Source organism: Callospermophilus lateralis, chromosome 2, assembly GCF_048772815.1.
Source record: "Callospermophilus lateralis isolate mCalLat2 chromosome 2, mCalLat2.hap1, whole genome shotgun sequence".
NCBI classification, from domain to species: Eukaryota; Metazoa; Chordata; class Mammalia; order Rodentia; family Sciuridae; genus Callospermophilus; species Callospermophilus lateralis.
In genome coordinates this window covers 209,056,670-209,078,109 of record NC_135306.1, presented here as the reverse complement: position 1 = coordinate 209,078,109, position 21,440 = coordinate 209,056,670, and the positions used below count along the sequence as shown (strand labels likewise).

Genomic DNA, 21,440 nt, shown 5'->3' with positions numbered 1-21,440 from the left:
GGGCCAGGGCCAGCTGGGCTGCCGCAGCACACAGTTCTCAGTGTCCAGCGCCTGCGCAGGCATGAGGTGGACCTGGCCCAATCCCCCAGGGCTTGGTTGGGGCACACAGATGTTGGGGAGAAAATGAGCCAGGGAGCCCTACTGGGCTTGGAGAGGGTGGTCCCAACCCTGGGGGGAGGGCGGGAAGGACTGGCTGGGCCCAACCTGCTACCAAAGGTGACAGTGGCCAGGCTGTTTCTAGAACAGAGGAGAAAATGTGGCAGTTCTCAGAAACCAGAGGCCTAAGGGCATCTTCCAGCCCTGAAGGGAAAGATCGTGAGTCCGGAATTTCAGTGCCAGGAAAACCCCCTGGCGTTGAAGGGGAGGAAGGAAAGAAGGACTGGCTGGCAGCAGGCGCACCCCGAGAACTCGGCTGCCAGGGCTCCTTCACGGTGCTGCAGCCCGCCAGCCCAGCTGAGGCCACCCAGGCCACCGAGCCACTGAGAGGGACCCGCCTCAAAGGAGATGAAAAGCAAAAACAAAACAATGTGCGTGCGCACACCCAAACACACACACACACTCACACACTCACACACTCAAACACACACACACACACACACTCACACACACACCCAAACACACATACCCACACACACATACATGCACCCATACACACACCCACACACACACACACATACACACACACACTCACACACTCAAACACACACACACACTCACACACTCAAACACACACACACACACCCAAACACACACACATACATGCACACACACACTCACACACACACACAAACTCACATACCCAAACACACACACATACATGCACCCATACACATACCCAAACACACACACACCCAAACACACACATTCACACACACTCAAACACACACACACAAACTCACACACACTCACTGACACTCAAACCCACACACACACCCAAACACACACACATACACACTCAAACACACACATACACACTCAAACACACACACACCCAAACACACACACTCACACACACTCAAACCCACACACACCCAAACACACACACACCCAAACACACACACACTTACACACACTCAAACCCACACACACCCACACACACTCACACACTCAAACCCACACACACCCAAACACACACACACAAACACACATTCACACACACTCAAACCCACACACACACACTCAAACACACACACAAACACACATACCCACACACACATACATGCACACATACACACACCCAAACACACACACACTCAAACCCACACACACCCAAACCCACATACACTCACACACACTCAAACCCACACACACCCAAACATACACACACTCACAGACACTCAAACCCACACACACACCCAAACACATACACATACACACAAACACACACACACATGCACACATACACACACCCAAACACACACACACTCAAACCCACACACACCCAAACCCACACACACTCACACACACTCAAACCCACACACACCCAAACATACACACACTCACAGACACTCAAACCCACACACACACCCAAACACATGCACATACATACAAACACACACACATACATGCACACATACACACACACCCAAATACACACACACACACACACAGGCGTGTGGCTTAGTGGTGATGTCTGGCTCAGCATTTGTAGACCCTGAGTTGTTTTTCTCACAAGTAGTGTTTAAAATCACCCATTTTAACATCTCAAAAAAAGTTGAATTTATTATTTTACAAAAAAATCACAGAAGTTAAAATAAAGAGAACGGTCCAGTTGTTTTGTGGCTGGAGGTGACTTATCGATTCCCTTCATCAGGCGGCCACGGCATCCACGGGGCGAGTCAGCGGGCGCTGAAGTCCAGGGGAAGACCGTCCCTCTGCCGAGTGTCCGCAGCACTGACAGAAACATCCTTCAGACAGCTGAGCTCGCTCTCGCGCCCGGGGCATCCACAGGAGGCAGCACGCCCGGGCCGCTCACGCTCACAGTCAGGGCGTGCGCCCTCGCCAAGGGGAAGCGCTGAAGGGGCTGCATTGCCTGTTCCCCCACTGCAGCTCAGCCCTCAGCTCCGGTCACTCACACGCATGCTCCTTTACCACTGTGCAAGGCCCCGGGTCCCTCCTTCCGCGTTCACAGAACTGGCGTGAGCGCCAGGCTGGGCACGCTGCTTGCCACAGAGGAGATGGCAAGGCGGCCGCTGGAACCTGCCGGCCGGGTTCTCAGAATGACCATCCGATGCTTGCAGGACTGGTGGATGTGGGACCCGACTCGCGTGGGTGGGAAGCGCTTTCCCTGCAGCTCCGCGCACATCTGGAGCAGCACATTGGCGCTGCAGGGTCATTTGTGTTTTAAATCAGAAAAACACTTAGTATAGAATCCACGATCCACCTTTCTGAGGCCCCTACCATTAGCTCTCAGCAAAGACCATTTACTGGGGGCAGCCCCGTCCCATCCTGGGCGTGGCGCTGTCAGGAGCTTTGCCCCGTTTAGCCCCTGGCTGTCCATCAGCGTGGGCTCGGGGCCTTGGAGGAGGTTTTCTGTCTCTGGGTTGTGATCCTCAGAGACCACGTGACTCCTACAGAAGTGGGGACATCTTTGCGGTGGCACTTCTCTGGGACTCTCCTCTTGATTCACAGGAGACACGTTCTCCTTCACGAATTTCCACACCAGCAGATGGTCTCTAAGTCCAGGACTGGGAGCCACGTGGTCCCCTTCCTGTCTCTGGCCTCGACTCCGTGTGCACATTCTGGCAAGTCACCTGATGCCTCAGCACCAGGATCGATTCTCCTTCCAGAGGAGTCTGAGTCGTGAGGAGGAGTAAACTCCTCCTTTTTCTTTCTAGGACCCTCCTTCAGATCTTCTCGGTGTGGTATGGCTCTTAATGTGGCCGTGGATTATGAAGAAGGTCCACCGAGAGTTAGAAAGAAAAGCGCCTCCGCTGTGCTGATGGACACTCAGAGGACGTGCTATCAGCTGGAGGTGACGCTGGGCCCAGAGGGCAAGGGCACCTCTCCTGATCCCTGGCCCAGTGACTGGGTGGTGCCTTCGTGGCCAAGCGTGGCCACCAGCAGGTCCCAGCCGGCTTTCAGCTCTTTCTCATCCAGCACCGGGAAGGAGGAAAACACGTCACCTCGGAAAAACATCCCCCCAAACCCAAAGCAAGACGCTGCCCTGGCCCGGCTGCCCAGGCCTAGCTGGGTGGTGGCCGAGTGGCAGAGGGGCTACACTAGCCCCCCCACTCAGCACCTGCTGCACCCTTCGGGGGCTCTGCTGAGAGGGCTGGGCCCCTGGGTTTTAAACCCCACTGTCATAAAACCAGAACAACGGAAAACAGCACGGAAATGCCCAGGAAGGAATCTTGCAAAATGAGGACGAAAACCAACAGAAACAGAAAAAAAAAAAAAAAAGTGAATAAGGGTGAACATTCAGACTGCTCTTCCTGCTGGTGTCCGAGTGTCAGTCGGCAGCCGTTATGGTTCAGGTGTGAGTGGCCCCGAGCTCATGTGGGGGTCAGTGCAAGAACAGCTGGTGGTGCATCTGTCCTCCCAGAGACTCGGAGGCTGAGGTAGGAGGATCGCAAGTCCAAGGCCAGCCTCAGAAACAGCGAGGCCCTGAGCAACTTAGCAAGACCCTTTTTATGAAAGATAAAAAGGACTGGGATGTGGCTTAGTGGTTAAGCGCCCCTGGCTTCAATCCCCAGATTCCCCCCCACCACCAAAATTATAAGGAAAAAAAAGAAGGTTAGAGGTAAAATGATTGGGTTATGAGGGTCTTAACCTAATTATCACATCGTCCCCCTGAAGGGATTAACTGGTAGTGACTGTGGGAGGGGTGTGGCCGGAGGAGGTGGGCCACTGCGGGGTGCCCCTGGGGTTTCTATTTGTCCCTGGGGAGGAGAGTTGCTTCTCTCTGCTTCTTGACTGTCAGGTCCTGGCTGCTTTCCTCCACTTGGCCCTTCTACCATGAAGCCCTGCCGACTTTGGGCCCAGAGCTACGGAGCTGGCCGGGCGTGGACCGAGACCTCTGAAACTGTGAGCCCCCAAGAACCTTTTTGTTGGCTAAAAGTGCTCTTGTCAAGTCTTTTGGTTACAGCATCAAAAAGCTGACTGAGTCAGCAGGTGAAGCAAAGCTGCCTGTGTCTCCCGACACGACTCTCTCTCTCGGCAGAGGAAACCTAGCGACCGTTATCATAAACGGGGACCAGATCAAGGTTTCTGACCCACTCAAACTGGTCGAATGTGGACCCGGACACAGGGGTGGGTCATGGAAGAGCAGGGTTTTGGAACCTGCTGAAAGGACCCAAGGACCCCAACAACTCTGGGCAAGGCTGGAAGGGTGGAGACCCGGGGCCCTTGGAGGTGGGCTGGACGCACCCTGTGTCCCTACGGACCCGAGACTTGGGACAGAATGTGATGTGTGGACAAGTGTCCCCAGAGGCCCAGTGTTGACGGTGCGGTTGGCAGCTCGTCGCTACTGCAGGTGGTGGAGCCTTTGAGGGGGCCTGGTGGGGGGTCGTCTGGTCCGGCTGCCGCTCAGACCCTGGGAAACAGATTTGGGGTCCCGGCCGTTGGGAGAAGACGTGAGGTGCCGGTGGGATAGCAGACATGCTGTGTTCAGAGGCGGTGCCGTCCCACCTCCAGCCCCCAGCCCAGGGGCGCTGCCATAGACCTGTTTTCTACGCAGGCCGGACGAAGAAGGCACAGCACCCACAGGTGCGTCAGTGGGCACCTGCTCACAGCAGATGTTCATGACCTGAGTACGTTCGCTGAATCAGGGTGTCTGTGACTTGGCTCCATACCGGGATCATAGCCCACCGGAACCCCGGGTGCAGGAACCTGACTGTGGCCATCTTGGGCCTGCCCTGCACCTGGTGTGCGCTGTGCCCTCAAGGGGATGGCGGGATCTGGAGCCTTCTTCCCGTTCTCTTCCCGGCCACGAGGTCCATGGTCTTGCTCTGACGCATGCCCTCACCACAGGGCACTCCATCCCCAAGTGCCCCAAAGCAAAGGGGCCGTCGATCATGACTGGAAGCTGCAAAACTGTGAGCCCAAATACACTTTTCTCCTAATCAGTTGCTCTGTCTCAGGAGTTTGACCCAGTGGTGAGGGCCACACGTACACCCAGGGAGAAGAACTGCAGGCCCGGGCCCTCTCCACCCGCAAAGAACAAGCCTGTCGTTCTAAGCCACCGAAACTGCGCTTCAGGCTACAGCGTCGGCAGAGAGCTGAGCCAGTGTCTCCGCGAGCTTAGCATCCCTGAAGAAATTGGTGTGGCCTTGTTTATGGAAAGCCTGGTGGGGGACAGAGAAAGAACGAAAACAGCCGGCCTCTTCTGGGGTGACCACACACTGGCACAAACAGCGAGACCCACCCTGTTTTGGGAATGCCAGGTGCTACCAAACCAGAAAAGGCCATAAAACGGCTTCCAAATGAATCACTGGCTTTTCACGGATGTCTCTGTCCACGGGGACTCTGCACACACAGGCTGCTGGGAGTGGGGGAGTGTCTGGGAAACGTCCACTCCCATAGGAACGTGCAAGATCTCTACAAAGCTTCTTACCCAGGAGGCACAGAGGACAGACAATAAATGGAGACGCGGGGTGTTCTGGACCATGAAGGCGATCCTGCAGAAACGCCACGTCCTCACAGTCAACCCACAGACCAGAGCCCTCACACGCCCTTGTCTTCTGGGTACACGTGACTGCGTGACTTGATAAACTCTTAAAATCCACGTGAATTGTGCTATTGGTTTGAAACGTATCTAAGTTAGAGCACACACTTACAGTTGGGTGACGCGGATGGGAACTGTTTCGAGAATGGCTGATTTCGTTGTGTGGAGCCCACAGAGTGTTCTTAACTGAACCTGGGGACGCAGCTGCTCCACACCTGGGCTGCAGCGCAGTCTTATGTTGTATATGTCATTGACCCAAATTGCATGATTTGTCACGTGACTGTCCACAAGGGACAGGGACTGGCTCCACCCGTGGCAGGATTTCTCACAATGCCCGTGCAAGGTGACTGTGACCTTGACCCCCGACAGGAGCGTATGGCTGCAGCACAGTCCAGTCTCCACCTGCACTCCGAGGAGGCGTGGCAGGCGGGGGATGTTCTTGCAGGAGTGGACACAGAGGCTCCCGACCTCACGCCACTCAGAAAGCCGAGTTGTACTGGATGGAGGCCAGCCTGCACATAGGTGGCCTCGGCCTCTCCTGGAAAGCTCAGCTCCCTCCCGCTCAGGTCTTTGAGTCCACCCATCACTGGAAGGATCAGCTGCCTGCGGCTCAGGCACCGACACTCAGACAGCTTCCTGGAGCTGCCATGGCCGTCCTCATGGCCACTGGCCAGCTGACCCTGCCCTCTGCCCCAAAGCCCAGGCCTGCGCTCTCCATGTTCTCCGTCTATTTGGCATTTCCTGCAAAGAAGGCTTCCTGGTGGTGCTTAGTGTGGATTCTAAGGCCCAAGGCCCTGCTGCTGGCTCAGGCCTGGGATCCATCAGGACGGCCCTCAGGGAAGCTGCTGGAATGAGCCTGACCACACTTCCCTTCCCGTTCTCACCCTTTCTGGAAACTTCCAAGGCTCCAGTGGTTTTCAGCCACCATCTAGCCCCTGCAGCCCACTCCCTCTCCCCGGTGCCTGCTTCCTTATCCTGCCCTGAGCCCCAGGCCAGTCTGCGAGGTTGGAGCTAAAGATCTGAGCCCCAGCCTCAGCTGCAGAGCACTGTGGCCACTGCAGGCAGGAGCCCTTGAGTCCCTTCAGATCTCCCCGGGGTTAGAGGCCCTCCCCTGGGAGCACTGTGACCTGGGGAAGGGCTGCCTGAGGATCAGGCTCCCTGGGCCCCCCTGCAGCGGGCGTCACCTGGGCCTGGGGGCGCTCCAGCATCTGAGCTCATACCTTACAGAGGTGGTGGAGCACCCGGGCCCTGCTCTTCCACAGAATTCAGAAGGAGGGCAGGGGAGCTGGGAGGGTGCTGAGGATCAGACGCAGCCGGCCCCCGTCACCTAAAGTGAGGAAATCAGAGGGTGTCTCCCAAGGGCAGGATTGACATTTTACCCCAGGAGTGCCACGAGAAGAACAAGCAGCAAACCAACATCCCGCTGTCTCCCGAGCCCAGGGGGAGAGGCTGCCCAGCTCAGCACACCTGAGGCAGGTGGGACGGACCCCTTCCCTGGGGCGTGCTGCTGGCAGACCTCAGACCCCCCAAGGCCCCACTGAGCCATGTGGCTGTTTGAGAAAATGATTTACAACCCCGTAAGTGGGCCTGTGACCTGTGGGACAGACACCCGAGGGGACAAGTGTGTGGCATACCGGTTAGCGGGAGCAGGCTGTCAGTCCTTGACTTGGGTGACTCCAGCGGCCCACAGGTCCCAGTTCTCCTGGTTACCACAGCACTGGGTGTCCCCAGAAACCCCTCAGGCCCTGCAACAGGACCTGTGTGCAGTCCCTCCCCAGGACAGGTCCAGACAGAGGCCCCAAAGACACAGGACACAAAGCTCCCGGCCTCAGTCCTTACTGCCTCCTCAATAAGGGACGTCAAGTCCAGCTTTTCCTCGAGGGCCGATGGGTCTAGACCGTGGTGGAACATGCCTGACAGATGACGGGTGTCTTGACGTTTTTGAGTGTGCAGCTCAGTGATTCTCGGTGTGGTCATGCCGTTGGGCAGCCTTCACCACTGTCCCTCCAGAACGCTTCCACCTTCCCACAGAGAAGCTCTGTCCCCGTGAAACCGGGACCCCGGCCTCCTGTCTCCGGATTTGACTCCTCGGGGACCTCAGGAGTGGAGCAGGTGTTTGCCCATGAGGGCGCCTTTCCCTGGCAGTGTCCTCGGGGCGTTCTGCGCTGCTGCAGGGGGGACCCTTCTCCTTGAAGCTGAAGGCTCTTCACGGCCACCTGCCTTGTGTGCGCCCATCCACCCACCCGTCCATGCCCACCTGGGTGGCTCCGGTCCCCAGGCTGCTGTGGACGAAGCTGCCCCCAGCACAGTGCACCTCTCCCTGAGACCTGCTCTTCCTCCTGGGGGATGAGCCCAGAGGCAGGATGGCCGGGGCAGGACTATGCACATCCCAGGGAACGGGAAGGGCCTAGTTGCTTTCTCCACACCCACCCCCTGCCACCTGCCCACCAGCGATGCGTGAGAGCTCCCGCTGCTCCATGTCCTTGGTGGCCATCCTAAAGGTCTTGAGTAGCAGCTTTTGTGGTTTGGGTTTGCACTTGCCTAGTGACACAATCTCAGCTGTCTTCTTACGCGCTTGTTGACGTTTATTTGTGTTATCTGTTATTTTTTGGTGGGGAAGTACCGGGGATTCAACTCAGGGGCACTCAGCCACTGAACCACATCCCCCTACTTCCTATTTTATTTAGAGACAGGGTCTCACTGAGTTGCTTAGCGCCTCCCCGTTTGAACTTACGATCCTCCTGCCTCAGCCCCCCAAGACTCTGGGATTACAGGCACCACTACGCCCGGCTCATTTGTGTTATCCTTGGGGACATGTCTATAAAAGTCCTCTGGCTTTGGTCTCGGGCAGCTGTTGAACAGTGGGGGTCCCTTCTGTGTTCAGGTGTGGGCCCTTCACTGGGTGTGACTTCAAGTGTCTTCTGGGGGCTGCCTGTCCCTGGTGTACCTTTTTTCTTCTGTAGCCTGCGCTTTTGGTGTCACAGTCAACGTCGTGAGGATTTCCCCTTACACTACTTTGTTATATGGACTTTGGGGGACAGGTCTCACTTCTAGGCCTTCGATCTCTTTTGTGACATGCAGCTTACCCAGTGCCATTGGTTGGAGTCTGACCCTTCCCTACCCAACGTTCTTGGCTCCAAGGTCTTCATGTTTTAGGAACTTCTAAACATTCCATTAGCACATGGGTGTGTGTGTGTGTGTGTGTGTGTGTGTGCGCGTGCACGCATGCGCATGTTGATTATTCAGCCACAGAGAAGAATGTCGCTCTGACACAGGCTGTGACCTGGACAACCCTCGAGAGCATGATGCTCAGGGAGGAGCTGGATGGGAAGGGCAGCGGGCGCACGATCCCGTTGGCACAGGTGTCCAGGACAGGTGCGGCCAGCGGGAGAGGAGGCTGGTCAGTGGCCAGCTGTGGCCGAGGGGGTGGGGAGTCACAGTTTCACGGGGTCAGACATTCTTTTTGGGGGTGATGTGAATGCTTTGGAACCTGGTGGTGTCAAGTGTCTGAAGCGGTCGGTTTTATATTGTGTGAGTTTCGCCTCAATGCAGATATCCCCATTTCAAAGAGTTCTCTTTCTTGGAGCTGCTGGGCAGCACACTGTGTCCACCGTGGTGCTGAAGTCCTGGGTGGCCTGGGTCCCCGTGGACACCTGGGGAGAGACCTCTGGTTCCTGGTCTCTGGGGCCCCCCTGCTGGAGGAGCCTGGTGCACCCCCCCCCCCCGGGTGTGGTGGTCAGTGGCCTTGGGCAGGGCCCTGTGGGTCTCACCGCGGTGTTAGCTTCCTCTTCTGGGAGTATGACAGCCTCATTGCAGTCACAGCTGTCATCTTCCCCAGAGGCCCTGACCACACATTTCCCTAAAAATTGCAGGCAGCCTCCCTGGCTCCCCCTGTATGCGGGTTCTCCACGCTCTCCAGCGGGGAGTGGGGCTTTTCATACACCCCAACTCCAGACCCACAGAGCAGGACCCTTGCGGAGCTCTCTGGGCACCCTTCAGGGAACCCCAACCGCAGGGTCTCTCTGCGTTCTTTTACCAAAACTGGCCTTGGCAGAGACGTCCTGGGTCCTTGAACTACAGCCCCTAGGGGAGACTTCCCGCCAGGCCTCAGCACCTCTGGACACTGGGGGACACCTGGGAAGCCTCCTGTACTGGCGGGAAACCAGGTTCCCAGCCGGGCTCCTGCACAGCCCTCCAGTGAAGGTGCCTCGCAGCGGTTAACGGCCCAGGACCTCACCCTTCCCTGGGTGTTCCCTGTGGGGTGCTGAGCAAGGGACATCAAGCAAGGGGAGGTGAGGGTCAGAGGCAGGAGGGTGGGGAGGGAGGTCCCACAGAGCCGCAGTCCGGCTGCAGCAAAATAACCGGGGGGTGACGAGCAACTTGTGTAGATAGATACAGCAGGAGTGGGAGCCGTTTACTGTAGGACAGGAGGGGTGTATATACATTCCACACAGCTTATCTAATTCACATAAACTGGATACAGCAGTCAGCCAATCAGGAATCTCCACACTTAATGGCTCACTGGCGTTACTTCACAAACCACTCCCCCTGGCAAAATGCCAGGCGCCATCCTGACTTGTTTACAGACCCTAACACCACAACAGGGAATGAGGGTCCATGACAGATGGACAAAGAATCATGGAGACGTGGACGAGGCAAGGCACGAAGGGGACAAGCCACATCTCAAGGAGGGAAAGGCCCATCCAGAAGCCACAGGCCAAGGTGGAGCTACTGCGGACAGCATGTGGCTGAGCACGGAAGCGGGGCGCTCCCATGGGCTGGCGGGGAGAAGAGCCTGCCCGCGATACGCTGTCCCTGGGCGCAGGAGCAGGCCGCACTGACTGGGCTGCAGTCACAAGTCCCATGGGTCCTCCTCAGGCTGTTGATGACCCTACTCAGGCCCAGGTACAAAGCCACCCAGGACCCACACCCAGGGCACTTGCTCACAGTGTCACCTACTGGTATTGGGCTGCAGAATTCCAAGGATCCCTGGTGCTGGTAGAAATGGCACGCCTGGTCCCTGGTTGAAGGGCACTCTGCCTCCACTTCCTGCTCTGCAGTCCAGGAAGAGGGGTCAGCTCCAGGGAAGCACCATCCTGAATCATGTATGTGGACCTGCATTGTCACTTGAAATGGGAACACAGCGTGGCCCCTGTGCAGAGCTCAGGCAGCCACAGCAGGCGCACCGACACCTCGTCCAGTGCCACAGATGGAATGACCCTGCGGTCAGGCATCAGACTAGGATGCGGGCTCAGGAGGTGGCACGCCAGCATCCTGGGGTCACAGTCCCAAACGGCCCCAAGGCCTCTACCAAAGGCCACCCTGACTATCCACCCATCACTGCCTGACAAGGGGTGCCCTCTCAGGCACCGCTGGCTTTACGGCCTGTGGACACTCCTAGCCCCTTCCGTCAGCTGGCGACAGTTAATCAACACGCTCACTTGCTCTGAAAGAGCTCCTAGTGAGTTTGGACTCAGCACGGAGCCCGGTTTCTCCTCCTAATTGAGACGAGGCTTTGCGGCTTACAAAGAGATGACAGTGGCTTCTTCCCTGGGCTGCTCAGCTTTACCCTCGCACATGGAGTTCAGTGCCTTACACACATGCAGCTGTTCAACCTCACACCTGGTGTTGCTCTGCCGGGAGGTGATGACTGACTTCTGTGACAGAAAAGTGCAGCCCCAGCTCTCTGCAGGGGATAATGGGAAGGACCTCTGCAGATGTCTTAGAACTCAAGTTTATTTTTTTTTCCTTTTAGTTAAAAATATTTTTAGTTGTAGGTGGGCACAATACCCTTATTTTACTTATTATTTTTATGTGGTGCTGAGGATCGAACCCAGGGCCTCCCGTGTGCTAGGCAAGGGCTCGGAGCCCCAGCCCAGCCCAGAACTTCCGCTTTTAAAGAGAAATGGGATCACAGGGAATTTGAATGTGGACTGGATGTTAGCGGGCGCTTTCCGGGATGCCCAGGAGGGGCATGCTGCAGGTTAGGGGGGCAGTGTGGTCTCCCCTTGGGCTGACGTGCTCCTACGGGCTCTTGAGGTGACGGACGGAGCCATCTTCCACCCTGAGCAGCAGAGACCCGCGCACCCACTGCTCTGTTCTCTGACTGTCCAACAAGTTTGTAAACTTTCCCATCAAAGAGTTCCTTGGCGGGGCCTCTGTTTTCTCCCACTTTTTCATGGCTGAACAGCATACGTCCCTGTAGCTTCCATAGTGTGGATCTGGACAGTCCCCCAGAAACTCCTGTGTTGAAGGCCTGGTCCCCAGTGCAGCAGGGCTCTGAGGCCATGACCCGGTCACCAGGGCTCCGACCTCCTCAGTGGATTAATCCATGTGATCCATTAATCCATCGACAGCCGGTGGACCCGGGGGGTGGTGGCCCAGCTGGAGGAAGCAGGTCACAAGATGCATGTCCCGGAGGCTGGATCTTCTCCTGGTCCCCTCCCTTCCCCACTTCTTGGCTCTGGGAGCTGACAACTGTCTTGCCACACCCTCTGCCATGATGTTCCTACTCACCCGAGTCCCAGAGCAATGGAGTCAGCTGACCATGAGCTGAGACTTCTAAAACCATGAGTCAAAATGAACTTTTCCTCTCCTCTGATGTTCCGTCGGGTATTCTGGTCATAGAGACCCAAAGCTGACTGACAGTGTGTGCCAGCTGCCCGAGCCTGGCCGGGTCCAAGGCTTTCCTCCCACAACCCAGAGAGAGGCCAGGAGGGCTGGACTCACAGGGCAGGGCCGTGCCTGACCTCGCTGCTCCTCACAGCCCCGTCCATGAGCTTGACTCTGGAGGGGTCTCCTGGCTCCCTCTTGGGGTGCGTGGAGGGCAACTGAGGCTGGCGGCCTCCCCATTCGGGGTCTCACTGTGACCAGTGTGGTGCCACAAACCTGGAGGCACTCTGGGACGCGGAACCTGTGGCTCCTCTATGGATGGGGATGTGGTGCGGTGGCTTAGATGGTTTCCTGGGGGAGGGGGAGGGGCCAACCACATCCAGACGTAGCAGGATCGAAAGGAGAGAGGTCAGTGGCCAGCGCCTGCGCCGGACACTGTGGACACTGCTGAAAGGCTCGCGCTCTGAGGACATGGAGCGCACCCTCTGTTCGTGACCCTCGGACCGGCCGCCGCTGCGAGGGCAGGACCCCCAGTGCTGACCTGCAGATCCCAGTGGCCCCAGTGGCTTCCTGGTAGGAGGGCAGGCTGAGTCTAGAGCGTGTGTGAAGTTGTGGGGTCGCTGGGGCCGCCTTGAAAAAGAGCAGAGCCGGGCTTCAGAACCTGCCCAAGGAACCCAGCCCCCTCAAAATGAATCAGAGTGGGGGGGACCGCTCACTAATTTTGTGTTTTTTTGAGAAAAAGAGGGAAATAAAGGGAAAGTAGAAGAAACACCAGTTACCACAGAGAGGAAAGGCTAGACGATGGCATCAGGGCTGCCTGGCACAGCACGGTGCTCAAGCAGCAGAGACATGGCTGGCCAGGGACCCTAGCTCCTGGCTCACAGTGGGCGGTGGCCCCAGCAGAGCCGTGGCCCTGGGGGCCCTGGGGTTAGGGTCCCCTTGTTGATTGAACCCCTGTGTCAAGTCCAGGGACAACACACAGCCCTGCAGCCAGACAGCCCCTGACCAGTAGGACATACTCAGCCTGTGGGTTCACCTACTCCAGGTGTCCCATCTCGGGCTGTAGGGGCCGGAGTTGGCTCCTGGGTCCCCCCGATATGCTAAGCTCTGCAAGGGTCCTTCTTTCCGCTGTCACCCTGTGGGTGCCTGGACGTGTTCCACCCTAGACCTCAAGTCAGCCACTTCTCCAGGGAGCCTTGTTCTTCCCGGTAGGAAACAGTATCGAGAGGCCATACTCCGGAGGCTGGATCTGGGCTTTTAGGTGTTTCCCACATTTTCTGTTGGTGGATCGTACTTGAACCTGTGATGGGGGTTGTCATGCTCGGGGGGCTCCTCCTCGCCTCGGGGGTGCGAGTGGGGCTGGGATCACTGCTCTGCAGGCTCACCTGCTGCCCTCGGGGTCACCTCCTGGGAATGGCCAAGGCCTTTCTCTGCACGCACATGGGGCTGGAGATGCAGGCCAGGGCTCTGGTGCTCTCGGAAGCCCTCACCCAGCCATGTCCTCCGCCCCTGGACGGCTGCCTCCAGGCCTTTCTTGTAGAAGGTTTTCCTGGGCATGGGTCTCACCTCTCAGCCTTCCTTGGGCCTCCTCGGTGTGTGGCTCCCTCTGCAGCTTGGGAGAGCTGAGGTGGCCCCGGGCATCTCCTTCCGCATCAGTAGGTCCAGGTTCACGTTGCTTGTTGGAGAAATGAACACGGGACACATGAGACTTGTGGACATCACTGCTGGGGACAAGGCTGAAGTGCTCTGGGGTAGCTGCTGCCCGCCTGGCTAGTCGCTGGGTTGGTTCCTCTGCCTCTGGCCGGCCTGCTCTGGGCCCTGCCCCTTAGCCACTTCCTGAGAGGTGACCCCTGGACCAGAGTACTTCTTTACCGGCCCTGGTGCCCACACATTTGGAGCAGTCCCTGCCCTCTGTTCTGGTGGCTGGGGAGGCCCCAGGCATCCCTGTGTGCAGCACTGGACAGATGCCACCTGGCTGGTCACACTGACCTAGCAGTTCACGGCTTCTCCCCATGCGTGGTCTGCCGGGGCCCTTCCTCGTCCAAGAGGATCAACTTGTTGCCCCCTTCCTAGGGAGTGGGAGGGGCACCCCGACCTTCACTCCTCTCCAGGTGCGCCCCAAGTTCAGCCCTGGAGAGGGCACTGCTCCCCCAGTCCTACCCAGCAGGTGCAAAGGAAGCATCCTCTGGCGTCTTCCTCATCCCCAGGCCAGCACAAAGTCACTAGCAGGTGCAGGGGACCTGCTTCAGCTCAGGGGGCCCATCAGCAACCCTGCCCTGTCCCTCCTCTCCCCATTCCTGCAGTATGCTCTGGGCTGCAGGCCGGGCAGCGTGCAGGGTGGGGGTGGAGGTGGAGGGAGGGGCGGGCGGGTGCTGATAGGGCCGTGGAGTTCAGGAACGGGTCCTCCTTCCTCGTGTTGACATGAAACACCCGAGAAATGCCGAGGCAAGCGTAGAAAGCAAGCTTTTATTTAAGAAAAGACACAGGGACAGCAGGACTTCTCCAGAGAGAAGGGGGCCCAGAGCAGGGTTCCCCGGGGTGGGGGGTGCGAGCAGGAACAGGCGGGAGTGAGGTCCTGGAGGTCAGCTGTTAGCCACCCCTTGTCTTCACTGACTGCCAGGCCTTCTGCCCCCTGCCTCAGTTTGTTGGAAGGTGACATCTCCTGTCCCCTCTGCAGGCAGGTTGGTGTGGGGGCCAGTCCAGTGGGCTCATTTGATAAGATTATTCTCTTAGTCTCGTGTTCCCACCTTCTGTCCCCTTACAGTGGGGGCCTGAGTCACACCCCAGGGTCCTGGGCCTCTGCCCGCTCAGGCTGGGGTGTCTGCGCAGCCCCTTCTAGCCCTAGCTGCCAAGGCAGGCGTGGGCAGAGAGGGCTGGTCACTCAGGAAGGGAGTGGAGCTCGGCCTGGACACCCGGGTCGTTTCCACTGGTGCAGGTTGGTCCCCGTGCAGCTGGAGGCACTCACAGCCACCTGGGAGCCCTTCCTGATGACCCCGGCCAGGTGCGGATTTTACTGTTGCGCTTTTCCCTGGAGAAACTGACTTCACATTGGTCTTTAAAACCACAGGACAGATGCCACCTGGCTGGTCACACTGCTTTCCGTGAAAACCCCCTGAGACCCCAATACTAAGACAGCAGCTCGACCCACATCTTGGAAACCCTGTGGGGGCCAGTTCCTGAGAGGTACCGTGCCAGCTCTGGGTCCAAAGTGAGATTGCGGCCACCTCTGCCCTCACGCACTTGGTCCTACGACACACAGGAACTGGCCTGTCACCCAGTGTTCTCTTGATGCACTGGCCTGTTCCGGGGCCTGTCAGCAGCGGAGTGGCTGCGTCTCTCTGTGGTCTCACCACCATCGTGGGCGGTAAACCCCAAATCTTCACCAATTCTTTGTGGTTGGACCCCACGGTGCCTGAATCCCGCTTTGATGTATGATTATAATGCGCTAATTAAAAAAATAATAAAAGGGAGGCCAGTGGAGGAGGAAGGGGTGAGGGAGGAGGAGGGAAGGAGACTGGTCACGCTGTGGCATGCACGTGCAACTCCTCACAGTGCGTCCACTGTTCTCTGTGAGGCACCAATGAGAGCCATGAGAGAATAAGGCCCAAGTAGAGACCCCTTGGGTGCAGGCCCCATGACTGTCAGTGGGTCCAGGGTGCAGGAGGCATGGCGAGGGGGTCAGGTCTTGTCTGCACAGGGAACAGGGGTCCAGGGCAGAACCCTCCCACCAGAGGCACCTGCCTGAGCTCCTGTCTGTGGCTATGCGTGGGGGTTCCAGAGCAGGGGCACCGTCCTCTGGGGGCTCCTGGGGAGGCAGCGGTGGCTGCTTCTCCCTTGCCCCGGCTCTCTCCTGGGACACCGGGACTAAGGTAGAGAGGCACCTTAGGTCCCCTCTCACGGTGCTGTGCTGGGAGCCATCAGCCAAGTAGGTATGACAATCTCCTTGCCAGCTTACTCCCATGCTGTCTAGTGGAAGGACTTCTGAAAGGTGACCTTGCTCAAGGACCAGGGCGGTTTAGCATAATAGGAGATTAGGGTGTTCCCCCTTTAGAATAGGGCGTATCCTGCTGCTGAGTTCCTCTTGAGTTCTTAGGGTCAGACAGTATATTTTGGGAGACAGAAGCCCAGGAGTAGTGGAATTTGGGCAGAGTGTGGATTAGAGGAGTATGGATTTGGGCAGAGAACGTGGATTCCCCCAGAGCGTGTTTGTAGAAGGCCGGTGTGAGATCGGGAATAAAGAATTGCTGTTTGAATCTACAAGCTGTGTGGAGACTCGTGATTTGTGCCCAGCCAGAGACTGCGGCAGTGCTGCCCACGACCTTCAGCCCTCCGGTCTCTTGGGACCTCTGTGCGCAGCCCTTCCCTGGAGGTGCCGTGGGGTCAGGGTCGGGGCCCATTCTCTTTCAGGGCCCTCCAGCACAGGGCGGCCCCGCATCTCTGCCTTGGTGGTTAAGGACAGGGACGGTTGAACCAGAGCAGGGCAGGGGTCAGCGGTCAGCAGCCTGGCCAGGGCTCCCCTTTGTGAGGCCCCAGGGCCCAAGCCCCACCAATGTCCCCTCCCTCATCTGCCCAGTCCTGGGCCTCCCTGAGTCCCCTCCTGTACCCTCAGTAGGCTCATTGGGTGGGTGCAGGACCCGGCCACCTCACCTGAATCCCTCCCTGTGATGTGAGCTCTGCACCCCACCCCAGAGAGCCCCACGCTGGTTCTGAATCTCTTCCCAGAGGACCCCCTCACTTCCTGAAGCCCCCCAAGAAGAGAACCCGCAACATGTGTTCCATTTATTTCAAGGCATGGAGCATAGACAGGTCCCCGACCTGGGGAGAGGGGAAGAGACAAGAACGTGGTACAAAACTTGGACATGAAGGGTCAGCTACAGCTGAGATGGCACCCACAGAGTAGTTTAAGGCTCCAGATGTAAATATGTGCAGATGCTCACATACGCACACACACACGCACACGCGCGCACGCACACAGAGCGCCATTGACACGGGAACTGGGGCCAGACGTCACAGGCTCACCGCTGCGCGGTCGCCTGACATATTGCAGTTACACATTATTAAAAACGTGTGAAGGAAGGAAGACTGTGTGGGCCCGGCAGCCTGGCGCAGAGCCTCCCTGGCCTCCGGCTCCCTCCTGCTCACCCGCACCGCCCGCGGGCAGCTGGCTCCAGTGGGCTCATCTGGCTGTCGGTGGGGAGGGTCCAGTACCTACCTGTCCTGGGCTTCCACCAAACAGCACAGTGGCAGAACAACTGCTCCAAGTGTCCTTGCCCGGGGAGCCCCAGCCTGTCCCAGAGCCTCCTGGGGTCCCTCGGGGCAACCCAGCAACAAGAGCAGAGTCTCTGGAAGTGCGTCGGGCCGATGCGCCAGGGACTCCTGGGTCTCCCCACTTTCTCCTTGAAACCTCACTCACTGCTGCCAGCGGGTAGCTGTCCACAGCCGGGGCAGGCCCTCCCGCCCCGAATCCACTGGTGCCCTGTGGCAAGTGGGGCCTGGACTGGGAATGACGAGGTGCGTGTCACACAATGGAAGCTGCATTTGGCTTTAGCGTTAAGGCCGCCCTGGGCGGAGGGCCCTGCACACCTGGGCCACAGCCCCTGCTCCCTCCCTCCTCCTGCCGTGGGCCTCTGCCACAGTGGCGAGCTGGCCAGGCCTTTCTGCCTCCGCGGGGCTGGCGTAAAGTGCTGGGTGCCTGGGAGGGAGGCTCAGGCTCGGGGGTCTGCAGGGAAGCCGGCTGCCCCAGGGGCCCTTATTTGAGGATGTAGTTGATGAAGAGCTGACAAGCCAGGAAGACGCAGAGCAGGAACCAGGTGCGGGGGCTCTGCAGGAGGCCGGGGGCCGGCTGCCCAGCCTGCACCACGGAGCTCAGCATGGCCGACAGGTGCCTGCAACACAGGGCGGGAGGTGGGCTGGGGCCAGCATGGCCGCCCTGCCTTACAGTTCCAGGGCCTCTAGCCTGCAAGACCTCACGGTCTCCCCGGACAGCACCCTGGCCCGGGTCTGTGTCGGGCCCTGTTGGTCCCATCTCTCTGACAACACAGGAGCTGACGCCCTGGCGGACAGGCCTTACTCACGGCCCTGGGACACTCGCTGTCCCATGTCCCACTCCTGGAACATTTCTGCCCTACTGTGTCCTGTCCCTGGTAGGCCTCAGGAGCCAGAGAGGAGCCACAAGGACAGCAGAGCCCAAACGCTCTGGGTGCCTGAGGGGCCCAGCCTCCTGCCTTACCCACTGCTCCAGGTGTTTTGCCATCAACTCCATTTTATAGAGGTGGGGGCTGAGGTGTGACAGCGCAGGGCCCCAGCCAGGGAGTCCCTCAACCCAGACCGGAGCCCGGCATGAGCTGGACACTGTTCTGCTCCACCTGTGGTGGCCCAGATGGTGCCCACCCACCAGGGTCACAGAGTGTGGCTCTTGGGCCCTCCTTGCCTGCTCACCTGCCCAGCTGCACCTGAGGGTGCCAAGGAGGGGTACTACCTATACTCCCTCCTCTGAGCTGCCATCTGCCTCCACAAACCTTGGGGTCCACCCTGGGGCTATTCAGATTTAGACCTGGGCCCTCAAAATCTCTGGCCTGGTTTCTGTTAAACTGTGAACTCATCCCGTTCAGACCCACTGTCTGCAGGGCCCTCTCACTGGCTCCCAAGCCCAGCTCCTGCATGGAGCCATGTGCCTCCGGCCTGCACAGCTGGCCTCCCCCCACTTGCTCTGGCTGGGGGCCGGCCGCCTGGCCTACCTGTGCAGCTCCTCCTGGGCCTCCCGGATGGACAGCACAGCCTCCCGCAGTGCCTGCAGCTGCTGCGACTCTCTCCTGCACCGAGGACATGGGCTGTCATCAGCTGCACACCCCAGGCACAGGCAGACAAGGAAGGAAGGGGAGAAGCAGGTGAGCTGGGATGCCACGCCAGCCGGCTCTGGCCCTGCCCACAGTTGGAAAACCAGCAGGAGCAGGCAGGCAGGGGCTGGAGGGTGTTGGAGAACTCCTCAGGCTCAGCTGGCCTCTAACAAGCCTGGGAGACAAGTGGCCCAGGGCACAGCGGCAGGGACAAAGTTGGGGACACATAGCTCACCCGGTGACAGCCAGTGACCAGAGCCTGACGGGGCAGGGCGGGGCAGGGCCAGAACACTGCCTGGCCTCCCCTTCATCGCCCTGGCCCCGGCCTGCTGCCCCTCCTTCCCTCAGTCCTGGCTACACTCCTCATCAGCCCCTGGGCTGCCCAGCCCTCGGACTCGGAGAGGGCAGAGTCTGCTGGGAGGGCTGCCAGGTAGGCACCGGCTTCCTGCTGGGGTTGGCCACACTCAGGGAAGGTTCTTCTCTGGCCTTTGCCATGGAGCAGGGGAACTGAGCTGGGGTCAGTCCTCCTCTCCTGCCCTCCCGGCCAGCTCAGACCCTGAGGGGCCGGGCCACGGCTGGCTCACCGGGAGCAGAGTCGCAGTCCTCATCCGAGATCTCTGGGTAGGACTCGGGCGTGGAGCCGCTGCTCTCCGTCACCTGGCTGTGGCCAGACGGCTGGTCACTGGCCTTGCGGAGTCTCCGGTCTGGGCCAGACCTCTGCAGGAAGATGGAGCCCATGCAGCTGGGAGCCACCTACCCCACTCACACTGATCCCTCGAGGAGCCGTGGCCCGTGTGTGCCAGGGCCGTGCTGGAGGAGGTGGCACACAGAGAGCCAATCCCATGGCTTTGGGAGTCGGACAGAGTGCTTCGGACCTTGCCACCATGACTGGGCAGCCACGGCCTCTCCCCTCTCAATGGTAACACAGAGCAGCTGACCCCTCCGCAGGGTCACTAGCCGGTCAGCTGGCTCTGCACATGCTGGGCACATGGTGCACGTGGACCAGGCGCCACGGCAGAGGCATCCAGGTGGACTCCAGGTGTCCCCAAGACATGTTTGTGCCAGGGCCCTGCTGCCTTCCCTCCCGTCCTTCCAGCCCCCAGATGTGCCCAGACGCCGGCTCCTCCTCCTGCCTGGGCAGTCCCTGGGCTGCCCTGAGCCTTTCCCTGGAACATGGAACGTGACAACATGCTTCCTAACGTGGTGTGGACTTGGGTTGGGATGGGGCGGGAGCGGTAGCCCTGCACAGTCCCTGCAGATCCAGTCACCTGGGGTCCCACACTGGGCGGGGCAGGAGTCTAGGGTCCAGGTCGGTGGGCCCACTGTGCAGCGGTCCGTGGGAAGGGGGTGGGAGGTGGCCGAGGGAGCAGGCCCCGGGGGGAGGTGTGGGCAGCTGCACAGGCACCTGAGGATGCGCCTGCACCGGGCCCTGGGGATGCCAACCTCACGCCCTGACTCCGGGCTGCCCAGGAAGGTGGTCTTGTGAGCTACGGTCTCCCGTTGCAGGGTGTGCAGAACCCCGTCCTGCTCAAACTGGGTGACGTCCTTCAGGGGATTCCAGGGGCTGTGGCTGGGGGGCCAGAGGACATCTGTTGGCAGAGGCCCTCTGGGAGAGGGTTCTGTCCTGGCCCAGCCCTCAGCCTCCCCAGGGTGGACAGAGCCCCCAGAGGGCCGGTGGGCCCTGTGTGGCCCTCCCCCCCGTCACTTGCCCCTCCAGGGGGAGGGCTGTCGGAGGGGGAGGAGCCAGGAGCCCCTGTGGCCTGGCACCAGGGTGAGGGTGGTCGGCTGGGTCAGCCCCGTGGCCAGGCCCCAGGCCCCGCGCCCCGCCTGCTGTGCTCACTTCTCGTATCGGTAGCGCCACTCGTGGGTGAGCGGGTCCAGGTGGAACAGCTGTGGTGTCCAGGGCGTGAGGCCCTGCTGGTGCTCGCGGGTGCGCTGCCGCTGGGCCTCCTCCAGCACACACTTCTCCTGGGTGGCCCTGTGCTGGTCTCCCTCGTGGATGGCCCTAGTGACGTGCTGCCAGAGCCTGTGGGGAGGGACCCGCCCTGAGCTGGGGGCCTGGGCAGCCCTGTCCCCTCAGCAGCGTGGGCGCAGGCCCTCTGTGCTGGGCGGAGCTCAGGGCGGCCTCTGACTGCTCTGATGACAGGGGCTGCTGCCCACAGGAGCCTGCACTGCATCTCTCTGTGAGAAGCTTCTCCCAAGCTTGGCTCCACCTCCCACCTGCAGGGGCCTCCCTGTGGAGCTGACGGTCACCTGACGGTCACCTGCCAGCCGTGATGGGGACCCCTCCCTCCAGCTGTCCCTGCCAGGACACATGGTCTGCCACA

At 59.4% G+C, this 21,440-nt stretch overlaps 1 protein-coding gene across 1 annotated transcript in view; it reads right to left on the bottom strand.

Moving 5' to 3' along the window:
• Positions 1-17,109: 17,109 nt before the first annotated feature.
• Osbpl5 (oxysterol binding protein like 5) overlaps positions 17,110-21,440 on the bottom strand; it is a 54,166-nt gene continuing 49,835 nt past the window's right edge. Inside the window, exons 18-22 of the mRNA XM_077108727.1 lie at positions 20,954-21,139; positions 20,557-20,683; positions 19,698-19,830; positions 19,015-19,117; positions 17,110-18,162 (exon numbers count right to left, since the gene is read on the bottom strand). Of these exons, the coding sequence (XP_076964842.1) occupies positions 18,027-18,162; positions 19,015-19,117; positions 19,698-19,830; positions 20,557-20,683; positions 20,954-21,139 (685 nt within the window). The 3' untranslated portion in view covers positions 17,110-18,026. The remainder of the gene's footprint in view (positions 18,163-19,014; positions 19,118-19,697; positions 19,831-20,556; positions 20,684-20,953; positions 21,140-21,440) is intronic.